The 15,655-nt window shown below is 31.8% G+C and overlaps 2 protein-coding genes across 3 annotated transcripts; both read right to left on the bottom strand.

Annotated features, from left to right (window-relative positions):
- Positions 1-4: 4 nt before the first annotated feature.
- Positions 5-6,713, bottom strand: LOC134261835 (uncharacterized). Of its 2 annotated transcripts, none has more exons than XM_062744230.1 (7): positions 6,579-6,713; positions 5,823-6,068; positions 4,863-5,174; positions 2,335-2,625; positions 987-1,292; positions 562-717; positions 5-440 (listed from the first exon to the last, which is right to left on the bottom strand). In XM_062744230.1, exons 1-7 carry the CDS (start codon positions 6,640-6,642, stop codon positions 124-126), a joined length of 1,692 nt encoding a protein of 563 aa, XP_062600214.1. In that variant the 5' UTR covers positions 6,643-6,713; the 3' UTR covers positions 5-123. The 2 variants fall into 2 exon arrangements, with proteins under 2 accessions (XP_062600214.1, XP_062600220.1); XM_062744236.1 differs by having other exon boundaries at positions 592-717.
- Positions 6,714-10,032: 3,319 nt separating this feature from the next.
- LOC134261862 (galanin receptor type 1-like) lies at positions 10,033-13,591 on the bottom strand. Its single transcript, XM_062744259.1, has 3 exons — positions 12,797-13,591; positions 12,330-12,519; positions 10,033-10,562 (listed from the first exon to the last, which is right to left on the bottom strand). The coding sequence occupies exons 1-3, from the start codon at positions 13,580-13,582 to the stop codon at positions 10,168-10,170; spliced, it is 1,371 nt and encodes a 456-aa protein (XP_062600243.1). The 5' UTR covers positions 13,583-13,591; the 3' UTR covers positions 10,033-10,167.
- Between the last annotated feature and the right edge of the window lie 2,064 nt (positions 13,592-15,655).

Below are 15,655 nucleotides of genomic sequence, written 5' to 3'. Positions count from 1 at the left end.
TTTCTCGAAGTGAATGGTAGTGAAGTCGAATAAGAGAGACTGGTTCGTTCACAAGTGCAGTGTATATCCTCGCACTGTTCAATGAGTGCTCAAGTTTGTAGTTGTCACTTTTATTCTGCAAATCTATTGATCCGTTTGTAAAACAGGGTTAAGTGGTGTATAAAATTGTCCTTGTTCCTCATGGATATCCTGATATTGATATCCATTATTTTCCCCTTGCTCTTCCATCTTATTCTCACATTGATTTTTATGGTTTAAGATTATTTTTGGATTGTTCTTGCGTAAACAATTGGTGTTCCTTCCTCCACCTTGTATATCTCCATTATCATATTCCTCATACAGCTCTCCTTGTGAGAAATCATCATCTAAAATAACTTCAGAATTGTTTTGATACTCTTCCTGCTTTGTTTGCACACTTTCTGAAGTTTCTCCAATGTTTTCTTTTAAAAGAAATATACTCTTTACGGTGTTTTAGAATCAACAATTTCCAAAGTATATAAATTGCTTTGAAAATAATTAAGTAGGTCCCTAATTCAAATTACAGTGAGCATGATACCATACCTTTTTCACTTTTGGATTTTTGCCTTTTACGTGCATGATGAGTAATTTTGAAGCAGACAAAAACTGTAGTCAACAAAGCAAAAAGAGTAATCAAACTGCCAACGATTGCTAATACATATTGCTTTGTAGCAGATACATCCGGGTTGCAGTTGGAAACTGTAGAAAAAGATTAAAACAAATTATATTAAATAGCATCACAAAGCAATAGGTTTGTCAGTAATTATCAATGTTGTCCACGAACTTTACCGACAACCCTCCTATTCCTATTCAACATGTTCAAACCTGATGCTAGTATTTTCTATGAATGAAAGATATTAAGATATTCCTCGAAGCAAAAATCACTATCATACATTCAATTAATGAAATGAGTTTGATTAATATGTAATTGAATTTGAAATGCGTTGTTAATATAAAAAAAACTCTACATTGTATATCCAGATTTCTTGTTTTATAACCATCATCTTTGCCAGAACTCCATTTCACTACACACTGAAATAATGTCACATTTCCTTTCTCCACTCGTCTCTCTGGTATTATCTGTGAATCAAGCCTTAAGGAAGTAGCATTGGCGAATTCACCAGTGGGTATTTTGTTCTTCCACTGAATCATGCAAGGTGGATTGCAGTCCGCAGTACAATTAAAAGGTCCAAATATACCTCCATCCTGTACACAGAGTCTATCATCAGGTGGCGGTGGTGGAGAAATCCATATCTGTTTTTCATCTGGGCCATCTGTATGCAAAAAAGACCCCCTAAAAAGTTACCATCTTTTGTGTGTATGTTAAAGTGATCAAAGCACGAGACAGAGGGGCCAAAGGGCTGTAGACCTAATTGACAGCGACAATGTAACATCGGAAGGCGTAATGTACAAGTAATGGGTCAAAATGACCCTGAGATTTTCAAGTGATTGTTCTTTATAAAACAAGAGTAATTAAAAGATATATCATAAATGAGTCATAACAAGACAGTGTCCAATAAACCTATTAGCTGTATGAACTTCACATGAAAGAGTACAAAAACCCTTATCCGAAAGATTTTTACAAATCAGCCCAAGTGTCCGATTGACCGAATGATGTCGTAAAGAATTGGTCCTCACAAGACAGTGAAAAATAGAGGTGTAACTTGCGAAACTTCATCAAAATAAATGACGATATCAAAAGACCTATACACGTCTACCTAACGGAAATATATGTAACCTTACCCGAGTAGTAAACTATGTGTATGGGGCTTGTCTTAACGAGACAGAGTGACTGAGAGACGTGTAAACGATAGAACTTCACAAAATATGATAGCTGGGCACCGTGTTCCAGATAGCTTTGAAAAGAAAATTAGACATAGAGGCATGCAACCCGAAGATATATTTTTTGAAATTGTAATCGAGGGGCAAACATGTATAACAGGTAGGTCTTTACAAGACGGAGAGACCACAGGGCTCCGAGAGACGTCAAATAAATCAAGAACAGAGAAGTTTGTACTGACCAATCTTTGCAATATAGAGTGACTGATAATCAAATTCAGAGTAATCGTCTTGTGTTCAAATAGTAAATCAATTAGTCGTAAGTTATTTGAAAAGTACCTCAGTTCTTAAAGCATTAGTATTTATGGTATCATACAAGATTCGAAATGATATTGAGACTTGTTACAATATAGAGTCGATTAATTATATAATTAAACTATAAATTCTCATTCATACATAGTGGCGTTTTAACTATTTCATTTCTTAATAAATCTCAACTTTACACCTTTTTTATTTGTTAATTATGAATCGTCTCACATAAAACGTCAACGTGTAGATCTTCACTTCGCACTGACTCGAGCCCTCCTTTTCCTTCCTTTGCTGTACATGATATGCGATTGTACCTGTCCTTCTTTGCTATAGTAAATCTGTATTTTTCTTTGGATATTCCAGACAACCTTGTGTCGTTGACATACCAAAAGTATAACAGGGGTGGGAACTTTTTGTAATAGAAAGGGGCGGAGGTAGAATTGCTGGAACAGCGGAAGTAAGCAGGACCTCCAATATGATATGTCAGGTTCCCTGTTATCACGGGTTTTGTTAGTTTTCCTGTAAATATAGAAATAAAACGTTTGAAGGGAACAAGGATATAATATTGTTGTTTCAAAGTGTGAAAGCAAGCAAAATTTTATTTACAACAAGAACTGGTATACGAAATAGGGGATATAATATAAATAAAGTTATTCTTTTAAGGGTCATTGATACTCTGATAAGAGAGATAACTCTTAATGACGTAAATGTCTATTATTCCTTTATAGATTTGCCAAGTTGAAGTGTCATTTTTGTCCAATTTTGCCCCGCAAGCTATGCTATAATTGTTTGTATTTTACTTATAAAGTACATTTCTTTTGGAAAATCATTAACATTCAAGCAACATTTTATATGAGTGAACAGAGGGTTTATGAACCTTAATACTTTTGTTTCTTAGTTTGTTTGTACTTTTGTTTGTTTTAGGGGATGGTGGATGGGGTGGGGGGCTTGTTTGATTTTGATGTCATTGATTCTGAGTTTGTTTTTGTTTTTTTTTAGTTTTTGCATAATCTAAATTGGCAAATGCCCATTATTTTGTTTTGATTTATTTAACCAAATAAATCTTAACAAAAACTACAATTAAATGTAAACAATTATACCAAAACACATTTTAGGAAACACTGAATTTTCAGGTATGTAACTGTATTTTTATCGAAATCTTTTGACGTAAAGCTCAAAGATGGAATTGTTAAAGAGAAATATTGATTTATTGGGGGAACTGTTTTATAAAAAAAATCATTAAATAAAAATTGTAATAATTTGAATATTGAGTATCCATTCAGACAATGCGAATTATTCTTTGACCAAATGTTAACTTTCAGATATTTTATAATTTAATTTGTCTCTATTTATATCGAAAAGGGTGAACATAGCATTTTCATATAATGAGCACATTATACAAACACTAGCTAAATGTACGTCTATGTAAATACCGTTGGATTGATAATTTATCCTAAATGTATTGATTACAAAATTAAGGGAATTAAACATATATGAGAGGGTATCAAAAAGTTCGTGGACTAGCGCCATAAAATTAAAACCGCTTTAGGCACATCAATGAATTTTAAAATATCTAGTAAGCATCATATTTTCTATCTATAGAATAAACCTCAAATCATAAATTTTTTCTTATGATAAATTAGTAATGTTTTTGTAAGCAATGGTATGTCAAGGCGGCGCAACCTCGAAAACTACGTTTTTTCGACTTAAGTGTAACTGAGAAAAACTCTTTTGTTATTAACATTTGACATCCAAAAATCGATCCCGTTAATTCAGGTATGTGTTGGGACACTATTGTTCCATAAAATATGGAATCTTTACCTCATTCTAGAAGTTCTATAAAAATTTATCGTAAATTTTACAGAGAGTGTCCATACAAATAAGGCCTTCAAAATGACGTCAAAAAGGGGGAGGGGTTTTCTTTTCCAACATTCTATAAAGTTTTGCCGATAAAAAAACTGGTTTAGACCTAGAAAATGTTTTATCTGGCTACGGAGAAATAAAATACATCCAGAGTACTTGTTTTTTAATGCCAAAAGAGAGTCGGAGAGAAAAGGGATGTACAAGTAATGTCGATTTGTAATCGAGGTGTGGAAAATCTATCACGTCAAAATATGACGTAGATCATATGTTGTAGAATTTAAACTTCAAAAGTCAAAGCATGTTTGCACAATCAAATGAAATGGATCTCTCCCAAGGTATAAATCCAATCCATTTGCAATATTACATGCATTGAAAGCCGCTGTTCATTACATTGTAAAATCATATAAATAAGATGGATTTAAGTCCTTATTTAGCTCCAGGGAATCTCATGAAAATAAGTGTATGAAGTAGAAGAAGCAGACATTGAAAAACAATGACGTTGTCGGACGTCACGAAACTAAACGGCGACAGCGCCAGGTGATCATATATTGTCGTTTTTATTTTATGATAATTTGGAAGCTAATGAACATATCAAGCCAAAATTTTCAACATTTCTTCATTTTTTATTGTTTTATGTTCCTTATCGATTTTGAAAGCACAGACTACATTGTATTAATTTTATAGCCTCAGTCCACGAACTTTTTGATAACCCCTCGTAAATAATGCAAAATACTTCATTTAAAACATTTTTTTTGTTATAAGGATTATGAACAGATATGCATTTTCAATATTTATTAAGAAAATATAACAAAATATATGTACAATATATGTGTAATGTAAAATATACAATGTATATATGTATAAGAAAATATAACAGAATTTATGTACTGTACCTTGAACAAGAAGTACCACACCATTTGCATAGGAAGAGGCCACGTACTCCGATACACCGCCAGTATAGTAACCCGCGTCAGCTGTTGTTATATTCGTCACTGCGAACTTTATGCTGTGAGAGTCGTTATCTTTTCCGAAGAAAATGTATTTGAAAGGTTCAACAAATCTTGCATCATCTCCAACTACTGCAATTATTTTTGATATATTGTCGGCATATGTATGATAAATGTAGTAGTGTCCTGTAGCTGGGAAATAGTCCACAGTCCATGATATATTCGTAGAATCTCCCTCTTTGCATTTAATAACTTCAACTATGAAAGGTTGTGAAACTGTCATAAGTGAAATCCTGCCATTTCATACCAAAAATATATTTCTGTTTAAATTTCTTTTTAGAATTTTCCTTTTGAAGAAGTTGGTCAGATTAATTTTTTGCTAATAACAATTCTCCTTTCATTATCTTTTTTGTGATTTATTTTTTTTTTAAAGTTAATTCAGTTATGCATGAGAGTGCTTTAATGGATCTTCCATGTATATTATTTCCTCACATCATATATTTGAATTTTTTCAACTCCTTTATTTTATGTTAACTCCGTTAGCCGTTCGTTGTATTTTTAAAAGTTATTTTTGAATATAAAATTATTAGTATTAAGCTGAAAATAATTAAGAAATAAGAAAAAAAACATGGATAATATTGCTCTAGTATCATACTATTTCATGTTGCCTCACCTAGTTTAATACTTCAAGCAACTCAACATAACAATATGAAATATTACAAAAATGACTCATTGTTTTAAAACATATATGTACGTATATTTTTGAGTGACAAATCAAGCGTGGTTTGCAGAAAAAGTCATAGGTTTTTGTGTGTATTTGTTTTTGAGGAGGCATTGCTAAGTTGTTATACTTAAGAAAACTTAAAATTTGTTGTGGACATGTATTCATAAGTCTGCAATTCTTACCTTTAAAAGTGTTGTTAGATTCAACGTGATTTTTCAAATCACTAGACCTATATTCGCGTATTCTAATAGACACGAATGTAAAATTCAGCACATCTTTAACCACGTATTTTGGATTTTTGACTCTTATCCAGTCTGTAGTATTAATGTTGGTGGTGATCATGACATCATGGTCAAATGTCGAAGATTTTGTCCAGGTTAATAGCAGCGATCCATTTAGAAACTTGGAATGGATATGAGGCCATTTTTCTAGAAAAAGATTTCAATGATTTTTACCACAAGTTTTTGATTGGTAGGAAGCCCTTCTGAAGAAAAGGTTTAAATTCCTGCACATTCCTTGAGTGTGACAAATATTCTTAATACCTAAATTTTGCTTAAAATCGTGATGTGGGACAGAAAAATTGCACAACAGGGAAAGCAAAATGTAATTATACAAATCACATTTTTCTGGCTTCTAAGAACATATTTCAATTTAAAAAGTGCAGTACCTTAAATTCATCTACAATTGGAGAATAGCGCAATTACATGTAGCATCACTTTTGGATAAAAGCTTGTTTTACATGCTAGTCAAATCCATTCAATTTTTTGTGATATACTCTATAAAACTTTTGAGATTGAATCTTTCCTAGAATGCACGCAGTGGATATTTCGAAAACATTTAGAAATAAAATTTTATCATTTCAATACCATACAAACGTCTTAAAATAATGAAAATTTCAAATAAAAAGACAAAACAAAAATAAAAATTTTAATACGCACCATTGTTGACAATAAATATCTGTAATAAATAGCAAAAACTAATATACCATAATTTGTACCGCATGATGAACCTTTTGCTAACAGGGAAAAACCATGCAACATTGTTTGTTTTAGATAAATCCTGTTGAACTATATTTGCCGATAAGTACATGATGATACGGAAGATCTGCAGGAATGATATTTTAAGAATACTGGTGATGATCGTCAGCATTTTAGATTTAAAAACATGCTCTGCAATGAAACATGTTCTATTTTAAGATTTTTGTAGTTAGAAAATGCTTAATATTTTAAAAACTCAGGAAATACTTCTTTTCGGTGAAGAGGTTGTTGTTGTTGCTGGGTTTTTTTTTTTCTTAAAAAGTGCCCAATCCTAGTTCAGCGGGTAATTTTTTAAAAATACATTTTAAATGTTAAATAAATGAGAAATTCTCACATCTTTGAATTAAATCAAGTATTTATTTCCCAATAGGCGCGGCGTCTCACTACCACATAGATGCATAATTGTATATTTAAGATTCAACTGTTCTTACACTTAAAATCGATTATTAATTTATGAATTCGAAGCATTCCATCAATAACATTACGGACAAATAGTTATAAAAGGATTTATCAATGAATATAGATACACCTTTCTCGATTTTTTATCATTAATCTTGCTTAAGACGTGAAAATATCATTCAGATTTGGGATAATAGATTATACTCCATAAATTACATCTTTTTGCTTCTCTGCTGATCAACAATATTCCGAAAGAAATTCATCCAAATACGTTACCTTTCATAAATTTCTACTATTACACGGACCCTTCAAGGAAAACTGTGAAAAGATGTTTCAGTAATGAACTATGCAAGAGGAGTGTAGTTATTTGTAATAATGATTTGTTTTTAATTTCAACCCTTTCAAGTTAAGAGCAATTTTAACGTATATCTTTTTTTCCTTCTAAAATCATTTCAAGATATATCTATGAAGTAAAATACATGTAGTGAATGATTTCAAACAATGAAAGTGTCACTTTCAACAAATCTTTTCAATGTTTATCATATCTTTATCAATTTTCATGGAAAAAGAAGCTTAAAAAATTAAAAAGATAATAATAAACCTTCATTTTCAAGTCATCTAAACAGGGTCATGTGCCTGTAATAAATTATATTTGATTTTCATTTGGTATACTCAATTGCATAATGTTTTTCTCTAAAGCATTAATAAACTGTTGTTCATTGTTGTACTTATATTACCTCAATTAACAACAGTATATTACAATTTAAGTGCTTTTATTCACGACTTAATCTTTCTTCATATTGACGGAACTTGAAGGTGGTGAAGCTGACATTTCGAAAACTGTATTACTTTGAAGTAAATTTAAGAGTATCAGTACTATAAAGTTATAACTTCCATTTTTAGTGCAATACTCTGCATCGAAATACAAATGCATCATCGTACATGTATGCACAAAAATAAATTTTTCTACAACTTCCTCTTTTTTCCATTTCTCTCAAAAAAAGAATTTTTGGATATTAACCTATTATATCACGTAATTTTATTTTTCTTTTCCTTCCGGTACTCTTGCTAATTTACTTTTAAAAGAAAATTCCTTTATTTTTTTAATATCAAACTACGTCCGTATTTTTTATTTTTCAAATCAAATTATAGATATACACTCACCGATAACAGCAATCTAAACTTTCAAGCAGTGAGCTTCAAAATAAGCAATTACTAATTGTGAATATGTGTAAAAGAAATTCTTGTTACTAGTATTTTCGATTGTGTATATAAATCGAATTGGCAGGTTTTACTCCCAAATTTTGAGATTGATAGATTGTATTTATGTGGACGTAGCTCACATTCAAGAAATATTCACTCGTAAAGAGGAGCCATATAACCGTTGAAGGACTTCAAATTAAGATCTTTACTCGGCAATTAAGGCTAATGAGCAGTTAAAGAACATTTCATCCCAATGCCTGCCGTGTCACACGGACTCGATTTTCAAGGTCTCATTCGAAGGACCCGAAACATCACTTCAAAGTGCCTTGGGCTCGGCAAAGGAACAGTTGCTACATGTAGGCCTACCAATTAACTTTAGATTTTTAAGCCGCTTTACTAACTGAGCCAGCGTAATGAATAATCTTTCGAAGAAACACCATAAAAATGAGTGCCAAGAAATTATTTGTTTCGTGACCATTTCTGAAATCCTTTTCTAAGGTCTAGGTTACACAATAAAAACATATTGAACATGTTAAAAGGACAATAAGAATTGAAGCTTAACTTTTCAATAATGTATCTTTTAGATCGTCAAAGGTTTCAGCGAGAACATTTGCTGAGACAAGTATAGGAGAACAGTGAGATATGATGATGAAAACGTATAGTAAAAAGGCTAAAAATCTCTTGGAACAGTACAAATGCTAAACAAAATAGGAGCAAGAAACATCAATAGTGGGTTAAGATGCAATGGAAGAGTAAGCATCACCTGTCGACCAGCCGTTGAATACACTGTATAGTATTTCTGAGGTTTCCCCTTCAATACTCTTCAGAATTTATTGAAGGGTAAGGAAAGGGCTTTGTAAAACACTAACTGGAACCCGCTATTTATATTTATTTGGTGGGAGTGTACATATAGTTATCTAACCAATAACAATTTACAGATAAATGAATTACAGGCAAATAATGTTGATTATTTGGAATACAGAAAATATTTAGAACAGAAGTAAAATTTTGAAGAATTCCCTCTTTGGAAAAGAAGTTATTTGTATAAGATTGATTACTACTTACTAATCCCAGCTCCTCTAAAAATGCAATGTAAATTACGAGCTTAACAAAGACGATGTTTGAACCTGCTTCGTCGTTTGGGAACAAAACATAATCATCGTGTAGTCTATTTAATTCTACTTCACTTTAGAATCTTAGAAGACAGAGATATTGATGGTTTTCATAATGCATCTCATTCATTTTATCCATTCCAACAAAGCTTAAAGGTCTTTTTCGTCTTTCGCCCTTTGCCTGTGAAATCTTTCCAATAATTCTTAAAATTTATTACGCCAGATAAACGATCGGGACGCCCTATGTATAAGTTCAGTGGTCAATAAAATGATTTTGTCATCAATCATAATCCCCATTCATTAAGTAGTTTACTTACTAATGATTTTCTAACTAATTGGTAGCCAATCATATACACACTGAACTGTCTGAAAAACCGACCATGACAAAGAGCACGAGGCGGCTTACTCTTCCATGGCACCTGATCCCACCTTCAATGTTTTTAGAGGTGCATGCTTGCTTTACTCCCAATTTGTATTGATTTTTGTTCGTTATTTTTTTCATATTTCATCTCAAAACTTTGGAAAGACATATGGTTTACAGAACTTTTGAACTAAATCTTCAAAGATAAGAATATATAACATTTAAATATGTAATATATATTATATCAATGTTAAATTATTGAAAAATGAATACTGTTATGAATTTTAACATTTGAATATATAAATGCATCTTTCATTATTGAAATATTAATACTATTATGAATTATAAACACTCCGAAACAGCAGAATCTTGAGCGCCTCCTCCCATGGAAAGGCATATAGCATATATATAAACATTATATGAATGTTTCATTTATTTCATCAAGGCTGTCATCGTGTTCGCTAGATCCGCCAGAGGTCAATTCCTCATATAAATCAAGTTCCTCAGAAAATTCCGCGGAAGATTCTTCGGGAATCATGCACGATTTCTCTCCATTCCTTGATCTAACAGAGTTTTGTACATTTTTACCGGAAAGAAGTTGAGTTCCCTCTGACGGCAATGAGGTTTCCTCATTTAGTGTCACATCTACTACTTTCTTTGATGGCTGGTAGGATGTGAAATCTGATGCTGTTTGACTATCAAATGCTGAATTTAGAAATCCCGCGGAGGACGAGGATTGTACGTTCCCACGAGATCTCCTGTCAGGTGTTAATGTCTCTACCCCGGAAGCTGACCGTGTAACAACTTGATCTAAAAATAAATTTTAAAATAACCAATGAAAAGTTTGATTTGTTCTGATAATTGCTTTTTTTAACAATTATTTATATGAAGTGCAGAGTTGACTTTTTTGTAGGAGTATATATTTCAGCCGTGAAAAGCTTGTTGATGATGCCTACCATGAAGCTTTTTTCATCTTAAGTTAAAATAAGTGACAATTCAGTACAATGTATATAGACTGGCACCCCTCTCCCCGACTTTTTCTGAGTGAAGTTTGATATATTAAATTTCATCCAATTCAGATGCCGCAACGTGTTGCTGTAAGGTCGAACACTGTTGAGTTTAGGATACACCTAAGGCTTTTTGCAAGATTTTTGTCACAATGCTGAGTTTTTTGGATAAGAAAAGAAATTAATAACTGCTTAATTATGTTAATAAAGCATGAAAAGTTCTTGCTAAAAATGAATTGGTTTAACTTTTTAATAATAATGAAACATAAGCACTACCAAAAGTGAATGTTCCGTTAACTTATTTAAGCTTCTGATTTGATCTGCGACTGCCTGCTCATAAAAGATTAAATAAATCACTGTGACCAGTTGGGGGATCCTTCACTAGCTACACAGAAGTTTTCAGTAATTAAACTACAGGGACTCATGAGTTAGGAGAGGAAATCTTACAGGTCATTTATGACTATAAATTAGGAGGTGGAACTCTTCTTATTTTGCCGGGGAAACATTCTTATTCAGAATTGAACCTGTTTCACTGAATTAAAAACACCTACATAATGTGAATAAAGAAAAGAACCTTCCATTGTTGTTGCTCCTTTACTGTAAAGTACGATCAGCCAGTTGGTGGTATTATTTCAAATGATTCAGATTCCTTATTTATAAACCATTTTCTCTGAAATTGGTTAGATTGTGTATCGAATGTGTGTTCACAAATTTCTATCTTATATTTTTTTATATCTTGCATGGTTCAGGAATTATTGAGGGAAATATAGAGAAAGTCTAATGAATTTGTAGAATTAAAGGACAAATGGCTGTAACCTTTTTAAAAGAAGAATTGTCAAAAATCTGAGATACGGTTTTAAGTTCAATTTTAAATCTACCTTGAGGCAAAATTATAACTTTCAGAGGTGAAACACAAAAAATATATATAAACTAAAAATGCACTATAAGTTACATAAAAATATAAATTATTTTTTAATAAGCTGTAAATGAAAGTTTAAATTAGGGTCATTTAATTTAACAAGCTTTCAGATGATATATATATTTATTATGTTATCTTTGATTATAAAAGAATTAAATGCAAATTAAATTTCGCCAATGTGAAATCTTTGGAGTATCCTTAACTGGTGGAATATCTATTTAAAAGAAAAAATATCCTAAAGATGGGGAAAAGAGAGTTTTTTTTTTAAGACATTGGGGTGATAATTTACAGTCGTCAAAAAATCTGGAAACGAGATACAAAACGTAAATATTCTATTTGATCTAAATATGTTATTTATAGCCCACTTATGATTGGAATATCAATATTTAGGAAGAAGTTTATACTTTATACCAATGCAGAGTTTACTTGAAGATCATTTATGAGTTTCGTTCAAAATTAGGAAAAGAAAGGTTTTAATGATCCTGTAGAAATATTTAAAGGTTTCAAACTATATTGAAGTTCATATATTTTATGTTGCTATCAAACACATTCGTCACTTTGATTTTCTCTCAGTTTGTCAGTTTGTTCTTATTACTAAATGTAAAACAAAAGAATATGATCGTGACTACTAAATTGACATGAGATCTTTACCAGTTATTGGTGCCATTTGTTTGATGTTGCAGATGGCCATGAATAAACGTCGATAGCGTCGGCGGAAGTTAACATCACATAGACCATAAATGATTGGGTTCACCAAACCGGAAACGGAAGTACCAAGTAAGGCGTATAAAATCGATACTGCACTGACATTAACGCCAAGTTCTCTCATAAGCACCAGGATCTACAAAGGAAAAAAGATACAAGAAAGACACGCACCTTAATCTCTGAGTCATACAATACTGATACATATTACCAAAATTGCAACATATTTTAATCATTGTATAAAAATTATCTAAATCTAACAGTGACTGTCGTTTATATTGCACGAATTCCGAAAATAACTTGTTTTATGAAAATATTTTAGTGTATCCTTTTTAGAAAAAAAATTAAAAAGGAAAATATTGAGAAAATATTTGGAAGTACACTTCTGAGCAATCGTTTTATGATAGTCAGTTTACCATAGTGGGTACCCAGGTAATAATAACTGGGATAGACACTGCCAAAACTAGATTATTCCCTGTCAATACACGTGTTCCAACTGTCTGCCACTGAAATCCACCCTCTTCCCCAACACTCGTTGAGATACACATTTTTCTTTTGATAAAGTTCTTGCAACACAGCGAAATTAGATTGGATATTGAAATAAGAAGAACATTACAAGCTGCAAAACACAGAAATAAGATGAGAAAAGCATATTCATTTCCATTTTCAATTTTCTGGAAGAGCCAGAATTCACAGCGCTCATTTCGGTAAGTCATCGGTCCTAGTCCAACTAAAGGCATGAACGGTATAACCATGCATCCAATGATATTTAACAGAATGATGCAGATAACTTTAGTTTTGGCACTCGGTAAATATGTGTAGTCTTTCATATTGAGAAAATGAAAAATATATATTGTTTGATTCAAGCTCAATATTGCCACAGTACAAAGCACTGATGTTCTCAAAGTGTGCACCAGAAATTGATACAATTTACACGTTATTTCGCCTCCAATCCAAGTGTTGCTGAAGTAACTGACATGAGCCATTGGAGATGGAATCAGAGCTGAGAAAATGTACAGTAAACTAAGCACTAGAATTACATCCTCCGTTGTGGATCGTGTTCGAAATGTTTTTCCACGAGTAACAACCAACAAAGGTAAGATATTCACAAGGATGGTGACAATCTCTATAAATATCGAGAACACCCCACCGATGTCTTGTGCTGATGCTTCAGTTGTCATGTTCTCTTTACCCATCGTCATTGTAGATGCTTATCCCTGAAAAAATATCATCATGCGTGATTTTAACCCATAGGCATTTAACTTCTATGTTTTATATTTATCAAGACCTATATCTATATCAATATCAATTACCAACATATTTCACATTACTGCAATAAATAAATTGATTCATTGTACTTTTATGTCACTTGCTAAATGTTTCCCTTCATATGATAGCTCATTAAATACATGTACCATTGAAGAATTTCAAATTTAGTCCTATACTTGGCACACAAATTTAATGAGCAGTGATGATTATTTAATGTACCCCCCTACACTAAAAGAGGACGTAAGTTTTAAGATCATATTGGATGAATCGGTAACTTTCCAGAAGAGCCTTTTGAAAGAGCCCTCACTAGTGCTGAAGACTTAGGTCCATGCGGCACAGCGAATGTTAATTAAACCCCGGGCCTACCGATCACAAAGCGAGCCTCCTATCACTAAGCCATCGCGACCGTACCAATAAGATAAAATTTTGTCCTACCTAAAGCTTTGAATTTTATTTTTTTTTTTTTGCATAGGAGGTCGTAGGGTAATTGCAATGGTTTTTTTTATGATTATGTTATGTAAAGTCTGTCGTAGTACTGTAATGTATACCGTTATCAATATTCTGGGAAATTATAATTCAAGAGATTTGTTACGTTTTTCGTCCCAAAATATGCAACCTATAAGCTAAAAGAAAGATATAATCAGAACCTGTTATGATACATTTGAGATATTTCTGTGATGAAGTATTTGTTCAGTCGCAGAAATCATACTTAGACAATCGTTTAAAAGTGGTCGAATTTCTGACGTAGTTTACAATTACAGTTTATTAGATTGACGTATTAAATACAGATTGTTATGCAATTATTCTGATTTATCTCCTTCCATCTTATCAGGACAAAGGGCAGATCAGGACTGGTCCTAAGGGAGGCCTAATACTCCATTGCATCTAATCCCAATATTGATATTTTGTGTCTGCGTTTGCTCTGCTCTCAATTTGTGTAGCAATTGATCTTCTGAGCAAGCTTATTCTATTTTCTTAAATAAATTTCTTTCAAAACATCATTTCTTTCATGAAAAAAAGATGTTTTATACATGCATCAATGTACATGCAAATGGCACTTTGTGCTTGATAATGAATCATTAGTTAAGATTTCCTTTTGTATGAAATAAATTACAAAATATAAAAGGTTAAGTCATTTATAGTTTGTAGATATAAACACATTTATGATTAAAAAATATAAATTTAGTTTATAGTTTACATTACATAGTATATTTTATGATATATCTGAACACATTTTGATTTTGAATTGCTTGTTAATATACTTATGAATTTGTAGGCTTGTATAATACCGGTATTTCAATTTAAACATATGTTAAAAATTGTTTTCATATCAAAAGTATTTTCAAAGTTATATTGATTTAAATTTTTGACTTAAGTCTGCTCTCAGTTTATGGTCTTGGGGCCAGATGTTTTGGAGGTCCGTGTTTGTTCTGCTCCAATTTTTATACTGTATAATGGACTTTTGAGCTCGTATACTGTTCTTTATCTCTATATATTTCATTTTATAAAGATGCTGTATGTGCTAAGAAATATTAAATGGTCACTGGAAAGTTTTTTTTTTCTCGAATACTACCATATAACGATGCATCTACTAAAACGATTTACAAACCATAAGATATTGATATTAGACAACATTTTACGATAATGCAGCCAATAAGTACTGCCTAAAATAAATCTTATACTGTTACATCGATACAGTTTGTGCAAAGGCCATTCCGATTACATATCGATCTCGTTTATCACTCTTACGAGATTTCTTGATTACTTCTTTGTAGTTTTAGATTTTATTAAGTTTATTAGCCTTTTTTCGAACAGATGAATTTATAGTTATAAAGCTTAATTTTTATGTAGTTTGACAATGATGCATATATTTTTACCAGACACTTCCAATCATAATGAAATTGATCTGATGAAATTAGCTTGAAATTAACACTAGATTTGTCAAACAGGGGGAAATTACATAGACTGATCAATGAATTTCATCAAAGAGGAAAGAGAAATATATA

This window comes from Saccostrea cucullata, unplaced genomic scaffold (genome assembly GCF_032062105.1).
Source record: "Saccostrea cucullata isolate Sc308-1 unplaced genomic scaffold, CSIRO_AGI_Scuc_v1 ctg356, whole genome shotgun sequence".
NCBI lineage: Eukaryota > Metazoa > Mollusca > Bivalvia > Ostreida > Ostreidae > Saccostrea > Saccostrea cuccullata.
This window is presented reverse-complemented; position numbering and strand designations above follow the sequence as displayed.

Bases quoted from the DNA above. Each gene is read 5' to 3' on its own strand.
- LOC134261862 (XM_062744259.1), bottom strand. From the start codon at position 13,582: ATGACGATGGGTAAAGAGAACATGACAACTGAAGCATCAGCACAAGAC. The intron at 12,520-12,796 runs GTAAACTGACTA...TTTCCTTTGTAG, and splicing joins TTACCTGGGTACCCACTATG to ATCCTGGTGCTTATGAGAGA. The intron at 10,563-12,329 runs GTAAAGATCTCA...ATTTATTTTTAG, and splicing joins ACAAATGGCACCAATAACTG to ATCAAGTTGTTACACGGTCA.
- LOC134261835 (XM_062744230.1), bottom strand. From the start codon at position 6,642: ATGCGGTACAAATTATGGTATATTAGTTTTTGCTATTTATTACAGATA. The intron at 2,626-4,862 runs GTACAGTACATA...CTATATTTACAG, and splicing joins TGTGGTACTTCTTGTTCAAG to GAAAACTAACAAAACCCGTG. The intron at 718-986 runs GTAGAGTTTTTT...CTTTTTCTACAG, and splicing joins AAGAAATCTGGATATACAAT to TTTCCAACTGCAACCCGGAT.